Here is a 12,227-nt window from a genome sequence, read left to right on the forward strand (position 1 = left end):
AAAAACTTTTTTTTTTTTTTTTTTTTCCTGTAATGTCAATGAGAAGTGTATTTCTTCACTTTTCCTTAAAGTTAAAACTTCACATTGACTGTTGGTTATTTCATACAGCTCTGCATTTCACATTTTGAATTGGATTTCAGAAAGTACCACCATTTGAATCTTCTTAGTGTTAACTAATAGTTTATTTCTACCATTCTTTGTTAGTCTGCAAGTGGGAAGAAAGAAAAAGGTAACTTTTTTTTTTTTTTTTAACATAAGCAACTCACTACAGATTCTGCTAACTTTACCCTTTGACTTTCTATAGATACATTTACTAGTGCAGTCCTCAGTGGTGCACTACACAGTAAACTACAAAGAAAGTATTTAGCATAATACAATTACTGTACTCTTTTATTAGTATTATTAACAGGAAGGAGGCAAAAACTAGCCACATCATCTATCAATTCTCTCTAATAATTTGTTTAATCTAAATTTATTTAAACCAGATACTTTCATAATACCAGATGAAATTTGTTCCAACAATCAATTACTCTAGCCAAAAGCAAATTTTTGCACATCTATCCAGCAACTATCCTTTTTCAATTAAAAAAAAAAAACAATGTTCCCTTATTAGCATTAGAATTAGCAAAGGCACATGATGCAAGAAAGCCAGCTTATATAGCATTAGCCAAAAAAAAACCAACCCTTATTTCACCCATCCACTCACTCCAAATGTTTGTCAAGTTCTGCCTTGAATCTATTTAAGCTATCAACTTCTACAACGACAGATGGAAGTTTGTTCCAGCAATCAACCACCCGCTGGCTAAAGGAAAACTTCTGCACATCTATCCTACAACAGTCTTTCCTCAATTTGAATTTATGCCCTCTCAGTTGATTATTCTGAGCAAGAGGAAGAACCCCATCAGCATTGAGCATGCTCAAACCATTCAAGACTTTATACACCTCAATCAGATCACCCTCACAGGTGCCTAGTCTCCAGACACTGTAATTTGCAAAACTTAAGCCTTTCTTTATAAGAGCAACCCTTTGTTCCATTCACTAATCTTGTTGCCCTTCTCTGTAGTCGTTCCAACAGCTCTACATGTTTCTTAAAATGAGGCCTCCAGACCTGTATACAGTACTCAAGATGTGGCCTGACCATTGCCTTATACAAGGGGATAATCACCTCCTTATCCCTGCTTGAAAAATTCTTGTATATCATTGACAAGACACCATGAGTTACTCTTGCAGACAGTCTGCACTGCTCAGAAAACTTCATATCTGCCTGCACAATTACCCCCTAGGTCCTTTTCCTTCTCTACCACTGTCAGTGTGGTACCACAGAGTTGATACGTTACTCTAGGATTACTGCTTCCCATATGTAGTACTTAACATTTGTCAATGTTAAACTTCATTTGCCACCTCTCAGCCCATCTGCTCAACTTTTCTAGATCCTGTTGCAGCAGTGTGCTGTCATTAGTGTCATTAACAACCCTGCCAACCTTCATATCATCTGCAAACTTGGACATTAAGCCTGATATACCATCATCGATATCATTTATAAATACAGAAAACAACAATGGACCCAGAGAGACTCCACTAATAACGTTAGTCCACGAAGAGCAGTGTCCATTGATTACCACTCTGTCTTCTCCCACTCAACCATTCCTTTATCCATAGCAGCAATTTGCCTCCAATGCCACACTGCTCCAATTTGTGCAGCAGTCTTCCATGTGCAACAATATCAAAGGCTTTTGTAAAATCAAAATATATGGTATCAAAGTTATTAGTCAGACAAGACTTCCCCTTAACAAACCCATGCTGTGTCCGAGCTATAAGAAGTCTTGTCTAGATGATCTTGCAATGCTTCTTTAACCAGTGCCTCCATTAATTTCCCTGGAACAGAAGTTAAACTAATAGGTCTGTAATTACCTGTGTCTCCCTTTGATTCTCCTTTGTTGATTGGGTTCACATTTGCACATCTCCAGTCCATGGGTACCTACCTCCCTTGAGTCCAGGAAAGCTCTCATAATTATGGCTAAGGGTTTGCTTACTTCCTTTGCCACCTTCTTTATTATAACTATGAGTATCATCCAAGATTGAACAAGAATGTTATCAGCCATTTAATTTACCTCAGTCCATTTAAAGTCTTAAACACTTTAATTTGGTTTCCTTGCAGGTGTCTACTTTCCAGATGCAGCAATTTGCAGAACTGCATTCTTTCTTGTAAGAATATCCTTTTTTGACCCTTCACTAATCTCTGCATCCATTCCAACAGTTCCATCCATTACTTCATAAAATGAGGCTTCCAGACCTATATGTTATCAAGTATTGGCTTAACCATTGCCTCCTTATCCGTGTTGGCAAAATTCTTGTATATTGTTAAAAGCAGCTTGTCTGTGATATGAGCATTAGCAGAGGCATTTGATGCAAGAAAGCAAGCTTATGCAGCATCAGCCAAAAAAAAAAATAAAATAATAAATAAATAAAAAAAATAACCACTTCCACTTCACCCCTTTGTTCGTTCGGAATACCTGTCCAGCTAAGCCTTAAACTTATTTAGGCTATCAACTTCCACGACAAGGGATGGAAGTCTGTTCCACCAACCAACCACCTGCTGTCTAAAGGCAAATTTTTCCGCACGTCTATCCTACATCTGTCTTTCCTCAATTTGAATTTATGCCCTCTCAGGTGATTATTTTGAGCAAGAGGAAGAACCCCATCAGCACTGAGCATGCTCAAACCATTCAAGGCTTTATCAGATCACCTCACTGGTGCCTAGTCTCCAGACACTGTAATTTGCAAAACTTAAGCCTTTCTTCGTAAGAGCACCCCTTATATTCAGCGAACTTCATGTCTAAATGCACAATTAAGTCCAGGTCTTTATTTTACTCCATTACCCTCAGTATGGTACCATACAGTTATGTTATTCTAGTCTTACTGCTACCCAAATACAGTAACTTGCATTTATCAATGTTAAACTTTAATTTCTGCTTCTCAGCTCATCTGCATAATTGTCTGCAGAGAAGCTGAGAAGGCCTAGAGATACACCATCTGCATCTCTAGGTCCTTTTGAAATAATATACTCTGATTCTCATTATTAACTACACTAAATAAAAACCTTTGTATCATCAGCAAATAGACATTAAGCGTGATATGCTTTCATCGATAAATATAGCAAACAATAGTGGACTAAGCACTGAACCCTAAGGGACTCCAATGATAACATTAGTCCAAAAAGAGCAACGTCCCTTAATAACTACACTCTGTCTCCTACAACTCAACCAAACCATCACTTTATCCACAGGAGTAACTTGCCCCTAATGCCACACTGCTCCAATTTGGACAGCTTTCATGTGGAATGGTGTCTAAAGTTTTACTAAAATCTAAGTCAATGATGACAATTTTTTTTCTGCATATAGTTCCTTTGTGGCTACATCATAACAGTTAATCAGATAGGTCGGATGAGATCTTGCCTTAACAAATCCACATTGCAGTTGTTATATAACTGCATTCCTGTCAAGACAATTCTGCATTACTTCTTTTAATTAATGATTATTATTTTCCCTTGAACATAAGTCAAGCTTAGAGGTCTATAATTACTCACTTCATCCCTTAATCCCCTTTTGTTAATAAGAATAGCATAACTGTAGCATCAGTTGAAGAGTCTTAAGAATTCCTCGCCAGTTTCTGAGAGCATCCAAACCCAGAATTCTTCAAATGAGTGACAAGTGGCAAAACCACTACATTGTTGTGCAGAATAAATTTGACACATTAGACAAGAAAATAGAATGCTTCTTAAGACAAATGCTGCCAACCTGCCTCGCCTCTCCAAATAACCTTATACCTCAAGCCCTGGTTGTACAATTTTCACTTTTTTTGACAATACATTAGGAATGGACTACAGAATATATGATTTTAAATTATCTTTTATGATGTATCTTGTATGATTTTAAATTATCTTTTAAAACAATATTAAGAACATATGAATGCATTAAAAATTAGGTATTAACTCTCAAATACACTATTTTTTCTTAGGACAAGTTCTACTGAGAGGAACTCATGATTTGACATATATAGCAAGAGACGAAGCCGGAAACACTGCAAAATGTAGTTTTCAGATTCATCTTTTGAGTAAGCATAATTTTGTCCTAATAAATATTTGTAATTTGAAAAGTAATGTATTTGTAATGTAATGTATAAAAGTAAAGTAATTGTACTCTTCCAAAAAAAAATTTATTTGGACACTATTTTTTTTTTATGGAAAATTGTTATTTAGAAAATGCATATGTGGATTTGCTTTGACCTAATTGTAGCTAGTGCTGGGCATAATTGAGAGTGATAATCAAAATTGTTGGTTATCGTCAAAAATTGATTGTGGCATTTTCATAATCTATTATATTCTAATTAGTTGATTTGATTATATCAGTAATCAAAATAATCATTCAACTATGAATGTCACTAATTGTAGTTACAATACTTGTGGATATTTTATTTATTTATTTTTTTTTTTAAATCGACCAGTTTAATGTCAGCAGGCATTTAATATTTTTACTTCTTTTAAAGCATTCATCAACTGTTCAGTTGATGAATGCTTTATAAAAAATGCACATTGGAAAAAAAAAAAATTCACACTGATTCTATACAGATCCTACATTCCAGATATGCTCTACAAGTTTAAGTCGAGGGTCTGGGCTAAGCAGTCAGTTTTGCAATATTTTTTCTCTCAAATAGCATTGGCATTAGTAGAGGCATACGATGCAAGAAAGCAAACTTATGCAGCATCAGCCAAAAAAAAAAAAAAAAAAAAAAAAGCTCCCATTTCATCCCTCCGTTCATTCCAAATACCTGTCCAGCTCAGCCTTAAATTTATTTAGGCTATCAACTTCCACAATAAATGATGGAAGTGTGTTCCGCCAATCAACTACCCACTGGCTAAAGGCAAACTTCTGCACATCTATCCTACAACTGTCTTTCCTCAATTTGAATTTATGCCCTCTCAGGTGATTATTCTGGGCAAGAGAAAGAATCCCATCAGCATTGAGCATACTCAAACCATTCAGGACTTTATACACCTCACTCAGATCACCTCACAGGTGCCTAGTCTCCAAAACTTAAGCCTTTCTTTGCAAGAGCAACCCTTTGTTCCATTCATTAATCTTGTTGCCCTTCTTTGTACTCATTTCAACAGCTCAAAATCCTTCTATCAAATAATTATAGAAATTTCTTTGGACATTTGAAATTTCTCAACATCCTTGTTGTTGTTATTTGGCGTTTTAGGAGCATTAGTAACTAAGACCATATTGCTCCAGGGATATGCAGTGGTCATTCCCTGACCTTTCCGCATCTGGTGGATCATGGGCTCAAACCCCGGTCTAATCAAGAAGCGTGTGCTACGCACTGCTGCTCCTGCCCACCTGGATATGGAGGCACCCTCAACATCCTTAAAATAAGGCCTCCAGACCTGTATACCATACCCAGAGTGGGGCCTGACTTTATACAAGGGGATAATCACCTCCTTATCCCTGCTAGAAAAATTCCTGTATATCATTGACAAGACACCATGAGCTACTCTTGCAGACCATCTGCACTGTTCAGAAAACTTCATATCTGCCTGAACAATTACCCCCAGGTCCTTTTCATTCTCTACCACTGTCAGTGTAGTACCACAGAGTTGATACATTACTCTGGGGTTACTGCTTCCCATATGTAGTACTTTAGATTTGTCAATGTTAAACTTCATTTGCCACCTCTCAGCCCATCTGCTCAACTTTTCTAGATCCTGTTGCAGCAGCGTACTGTCATTAGTGTCCTTAACAACCCTGCCAACCTTTGTATTGTCTGCAGCCTTGGACATTAAGCCTGCTATACCATCATCAATATCATTCATAAATACAGAAAACAATGGACCGAACACTAAACCCTGAGGGACTACATTAATAATACCATTATTCCACGAAGAGCAGTGTCCATTGATTACCCCTCTGTCTTCTTCCACTCAACCATCCCTTTATCCATAGCAGCTATTTGCCTCCAATGCTGGAGTATTGCAATTTGCACAGCAGTCTTCCATGTGTAACAGTATCAAAAGCCTTTCTAAGATCCAAATATGTGATATCAAAGTCATTCCCTGCATCCAGTTCCTTTGTGACGACATCATAGTATCCAATCAAATTGGTCAGACAAGACTTCCACTTAACAACAGTATGCTGTGTCCAAGCTATAACTGAAGTCTTATCTAGATGATCCTGCAGTGCTTCTTTAACCAGTGCCTCCATTAATTTTCCTGGGACGGAAGTTAAACTCACAGGTCTATAATTACTTGTGTAAGCCTTGATCCTCCTTTGTGAATTGGGGTCACATTTGCACATCTCCAGTCCATGGGTACCTCCTCTGAGTCCAAGGAAGCTCTTAAAATTATGGCTAAAGGTTTGTTTACTTCATTTGCTGCCTCCTTTAATATAACTGGATAGAGCCCATTCACCCCGGGTGCCTTTCTTATGTTTTTCTTCAACAATTTCTCCTCCACTTTCCTCTCAGTTATTACAAAATCATCTAGCTCACTGCCAGGGTTTAATTCACCTCTAGAATCACCCCTCTTAATTTACCCCTCTCTGAATAACTCCTCATGTGCAAATTTAGATTCAAAATACTCCGTTTGTTAGCCAACTGAATAGGATCATCAACGGTTGAACCATATTTTTGCAGGCAAAGTTTTTTACTGCTCCTGGAATAGAGACGTTTTTTCTGTTTTATTAGCTTAAATGGCCTATTACGCTATTTTTTTAGAGTAGCTTTATATTCCTAGTTACGATACTTAGTTTAAAGTTTAACTTAGATAGAGATTTTGTAAGTATTGCTTAGGATCGGTAAGGGTATCAAATCCACGAGTTATCAAACCTCGAACATCTCCGCCGAACGAGAAGTTTTTTTAGCCATATTTAGCGGCTTTACTGACCAATTGTTATATCAAATTATTTTCTATAAGTAGCTTATAGATCTAGTCAGGATCCTTAGTTTATTCTGAATTGAAACAGTGAGATTTGGAAGTTAATTAATACTAAGTGTCCAGAGATTTACCGTTCGTAACTTGCCACCATTGTTATACGATACAACTTATATCCCGAACTAGATAGCGTAAGCTTAGTAGTATAGTATATAATATAATATAGTCAATCAATCAGTAAAATCTATTAATCTTGTTAAACTTCACCGTCAATTAAATTATACTTTTAACTAAATAGATATAACGACTTAGATTACAAACGTAACGTAACATAACTAATTAATACATAACTTGATACGGAAGTTATAGGAACAGAACTTGTAGATAATACTCAATACTGAAAAATATATATAGTGTTATAACTGTGTTGGGATACAAGTTTAGGGTTATAATTTTGCACCGAAACTGAAATTTTATTCAAATTAAATCGAAATCAAATTAAATCGAATCGAAATGACTCAGACCAGAGCAGCAAAGCACAAGGCTCAAGCTAATGGGAGTGCTGTGGCTCAGGGGAGAACTGAGGGGGACAGTTGCCCTCTGAGTCACAGCCTTTTAAAATGCACTGCTTGCATGATGTTTCTGGAGCAATTGAGTACAGGACAGGATATTGCCATGGGGTATGTTTTTGTGTGTGCACAATGTAAGGAGTGTAAGGAAATCAGGCAACAACTCAGCATTGTTATGGGCCTAATGGGCCTATAGTAGAGAGCTTGAAGGACAGGGTGGATTCCCTCGAAGGATCTAAATTGACAGGCCCATCAAGCTCTCAGCTGCCCACATCAATGCCAGAGCTTGCACTTGGTCATCACGCAACACAGCGGCAACCCCAAGGCAGAATGCGCTGGTCCCACAGGAACTAGTAGTTGTTGGTGACTCTATTGTCAGGGAAACAGGGAACATGCTTTGTAAAAAGGATAGGTGGAACAGGACCAGGGTATGTCTGCCAGGGGCAAAGGTTGATGACGTTTTAGAGCGAATATCATCTTTTAAGGGCACAAAAGGTGATATAGTTGTACACGTTGGCACTAATGGTATTAAGAGTAGGAGACTGGCAGAATTACTTAACAAGTACAGGCCACTGTTGAAAAAAATCCGTGAATTAGGGTTGAATTTGAAAGTGTCTGCAATTCTACCCAGACACAATAGGAGGGAGTATATGATGACAGCCTTGTTGATCAATTCAGCCCTGGAAAGATTGTGCAAGGCTCAAGGGGTAAATGTTTTTTCAGTCTGGCCTGTACTTGTTAACAGGAGAGAGTGCAAGAATATTTGCTGATGCTATCGAGGCAGTGTTAGGTGGGTCGGAAAACTGCTAGCTTGAGAGGATACAAGGACTAATAGAATAACAGTAGCCACTGGCAGAGGTGAAAGTGATTCTTGCACTGCTTCTATTGGAATGAGCAGCAGCCTGGAACACAAGGTGCAGGATATTTCAAAGACTGCTGGGAGTCATTGCGGTACAATAAAAAACACATGGGTTGTGTTAGGGTAGCTAAGAATAGAAACAGGTGCATGTATATAATACATGCTAGGAGTTTGGTAAATAAATTTGATGAATTTGAGGTATTGCTCAAAACATCAAAGGCAGATATTTTTGGGATTTCAGAGACATGGTTTCACACAGATATAAGGAATGCAGAACTGGAATTTGGGGAGTACAATGTGTACAGAAAGGATAGACAGGATAGGAAGGGAGGAGGGGTTATGCTATTAGTTAAGAAACATAAAATCCAAGGAAGTGAAGCCAGTCGACATCGCTGGACAGTGCAGTGTCGAGTCAGTTTGGTGTGACATAAGCATTGGGAGATCAAAATTGAGAGTGGGAGTGTGCTATAGGCCTAATGGCTCTGATGAGTATAGTAAGAAACTGTACAGGGAAATAGAGTGGGTCAATAAATCAGAGAGTCTTATTGGGGGAATTTAATTTCCCAGATAATGACTGGAATTTGTAGGTTGGTCACTCACACATTAGCAAGGCTTTTGTGGATTTATTGGATGATTGTTTTCTACATCAGCATGTTCGGGAGGCAACTACAGGGAGGAATACTCTCGATCTGATTATCAGTAGTGATTCTTCATGCATTAAGAATCTGCAGATAAAGGAACCACTAGGTGGCAGTGATCACAGTGTGCTGAAATGGGATTTACTCAAAGGGGTAACTACCATCAGGGGTAAAGGGAAGGGAAGGGTTTTTGCTTTCGTAAAGGCGACTACGATGGTCTGAGACTGTATTTAAATTCTATACAGTGGGATCAACTGATGTTACCAACAGCAAATTCAAAATGGGAAGCATTCAAAGGACTAAGAAATATTGTTCAAGGTTTAGGCCTAAATGGATGTCAGATGAACTAATGAGACATATGGCAGAGAAGAAAAATGCATGGAATACATATAAATTAATGGATGACCTTTGTGACTTTGCTGATCAGCTTATATCTATCATAGGCTTTAGCATTAGCAGAGGCATATGATGCAAGAAAGCAAGCTTATGCAGCATCAGCCAAAAAAAAAAAAAAAAAAAAAAAAAAAAAAAATTCCACTTCACTCCTCCATTCGTTCGAAATATCTGTCCAGCTGAGCCTTAAATTTATTTAGGCTATCAACTTCCATGACAAGGGATGGAAGTCCGTTCCACCAACCAACTACCCGCTGGCTAAAGGCAAATTTATGCCCTCTCAGGTGATTATTCTGGGCAAGAGGAAGAATCCCATCAACATTGAGCATGCTCAAACCATTCAAGGCTTTATACACCTCTATGAGATCACCTCGCTGGTGCCTAGTCTCCAGTCACTGTAATTTGCAAAACTTAAGCCTTTCTTCGTAAGAGTACCCCTTTGTTCCATTCACTAATCTTGTTGCCCTTCTCCGTACTCGTTCCAGCAGCTCTACATCCTTCTTGAAACGAGGCCTCCAGACCTGTATACAGTACTCAAGGTGTGGCCTGACCACTGCCTTATACAAGGGAATAATCACTTCCTTATCCCTGCTAGAAAAATTCCTGTATATTATTGACAAGACACCATGAGCTACTCTTGCCGCCCATCTGCACTGCTCAGAGAACTTCATATCTGCCTGCAGAATTACCCCCAGGTCCTTTTCATTCTCTACCACTGTCAGTGTAGTACCACTGAGTTGATAGGTTGCTCTGAGGTTGCTGTTTCCCATATGTAGTACTTTACATTTGTCAATGTTAAACTTCATTTGCCACCTCTCAGCCCATCTGTTCAACCTTTCCAGATCCTGTTGCAGCAGCATGGTGTCAGTAGTGTGATTGACAACCTTGCCAACCTTTGTATCATCTGCAAACTTGGACATTAAGCTTGATATACCATCATCAATATCATTTATAAATACCGAAAACAATAATGGACCCAGCACTGAATCCTGAGGGACTCCACTAATAACATTTGTCCGTGAGCTGTATATCATCATTGTTCTCTTTCTTGGTGATTCCCTTCTTCTGACTCTTGTTCTCTCTCTCTCTCTCTCTCTCTCTCTCTCTCTCTCTCTCTCTCTCTCTCAGGGTAATTCAGAATTTTTTTTTTCTGCTGGTGCAGCATAAGCCTCAGGCTTCCGTGCACCATACGGCTAATGATAATGATAATAATGAGCGGTGTTCATTGATTACCACTCTGTCTTCTCCCCCTCAACCATCCCTTTATCCATAGCAGCAATTTGCCTCCAATGCCACACACTGCTCCAATTTATGCAGCAGTCTTCCATGTGCAACAGTATCAAAAGCCTTTCTAAGTTCCAAGTATATAATATCAAAGTTATTCCCTGCATCCAGTTCTTTTGTGACTGCATCATAGTATCAATAAAATTGGTCAGGCAAGATTCCCCTTAAGAAAACCACGCTGTGTCCGAGCTATAACTGAAGTCTTGTTTAGATGATCCTGCAGTGCTTCTTTAACCAGTGTCTCCATTAATTTTCCTGGAACATAAGTTAAACTCACAGGTCTATAATTACTTGTGTCAGCCTTTGATCCTCCTTTGTGAATTTGGGTCACATTTGCACATCTCCAGTCTGTGGGTACCTCCCCTGAGTCCGAGGAAGCGCTCATAATTATGGGTAAGGGTTTGCTTACTTCCTTTGCTGCCTCCTTTAATATAACTGGATAGATCCCATCCAACCCAGGTGCCTTTCTTGTGTTTATCTTTAACAATTTCTCCTCCACTTTCCTCTGTTATTACAACATTCTCTAGCTTACTGCCAGAGTTGAATACACCTCTGGCATTCCCCTTGCTGAATAACGACTGATGTGTGAATGTTGATGCAAAATATTCATTTTGTTTGTTAGCTACCTGAGCAGGATCATCAACAGTTGACCCATCGATATCAAGTGGACCGATCTGATTCATCCCCTTCCTTCTAGAGTTTACGTAAGTAAAGAGCTCTTTGCTGTTTTTCTTTGCATCCCTTGCCAAAGATTTCTCTTAATCTGCCTTTGCCTGCCTAACCTCCTTTGTAACTTGGTTACAGATCAACTTGTATCTATCATAGGCTTCTGTGTCAAGTGTTAATTTATATGTATCCAATGAATTTTCCTTCTCTGTCATATGTCTCATTAGTTCATCTGACATCCATTTAGGCCTAAACCTTGAAGAATATTTCTTAGTTGGTATGTATAGCCTAGTAGCTTCCAAGATAAGTTCTTTGAATGCTTCCCATTTTGAATTTGCTGTTGGTAACATCATCAGTTGGTCCCACTGTATAGAATTTAAATACTGTCTCATACCATCGTAGTCGCCTTTACGAAAGCAAAAACCCTTCCCTTTACCCCTGATTGTAGTTACCTCTTTGAGTAAATCCCACTTCAGCACACTGATCACTGCCACCTAGTAGTTCCTTTATCTGCAGATTCTTAATGCATGAAGAATCACTACTGATAATCAAATCAAGAGTATTACTCCCTCTAGTTGCCTCCCGAACATGCTGATGTAGAAAACAATCATCCAATAAATCCACAAAAGCCTTCCTAGTGTGTGAATGACCAACCCACTAATTCCAGTCAATATTTGGGAAATTAAAATCCCCCATTATAAGACTCTCTGATGTACTGGCCCACTCTATTTCCCTGTACAGTTTCTTATTATACTCATCAGAGTCATTAGGCCTATAGCACACCCCTACTCTCAATTTTGATCTCCCAATGCTTATGTCACACCAAACTGACTCGACACTGCACTGTCCAGTGATGTCGACTGGATGCACTTCCTTAGATTTTATGTGTTTCT

At 38.6% G+C, this 12,227-nt stretch overlaps 1 protein-coding gene across 1 annotated transcript in view; it reads left to right on the top strand.

Annotated features, from left to right (window-relative positions):
• LOC150088154 (uncharacterized) overlaps positions 1 to 12,227 on the top strand; it is a 611,850-nt gene that overhangs the window by 478,406 nt on the left and 121,217 nt on the right. The window contains exon 44 of the mRNA XM_090369355.1: positions 4,018 to 4,113. Within this exon, the coding sequence (XP_090225481.1) occupies positions 4,018 to 4,113 (96 nt within the window). The remainder of the gene's footprint in view (positions 1 to 4,017; positions 4,114 to 12,227) is intronic.

The sequence above is a fragment of the Mastigoproctus giganteus genome, chromosome 3 (assembly GCF_048544385.1).
Source record: "Mastigoproctus giganteus isolate SK-2022 chromosome 3, ASM4854438v1, whole genome shotgun sequence".
Taxonomy (NCBI): Eukaryota; Metazoa; Arthropoda; class Arachnida; order Uropygi; family Thelyphonidae; genus Mastigoproctus; species Mastigoproctus giganteus.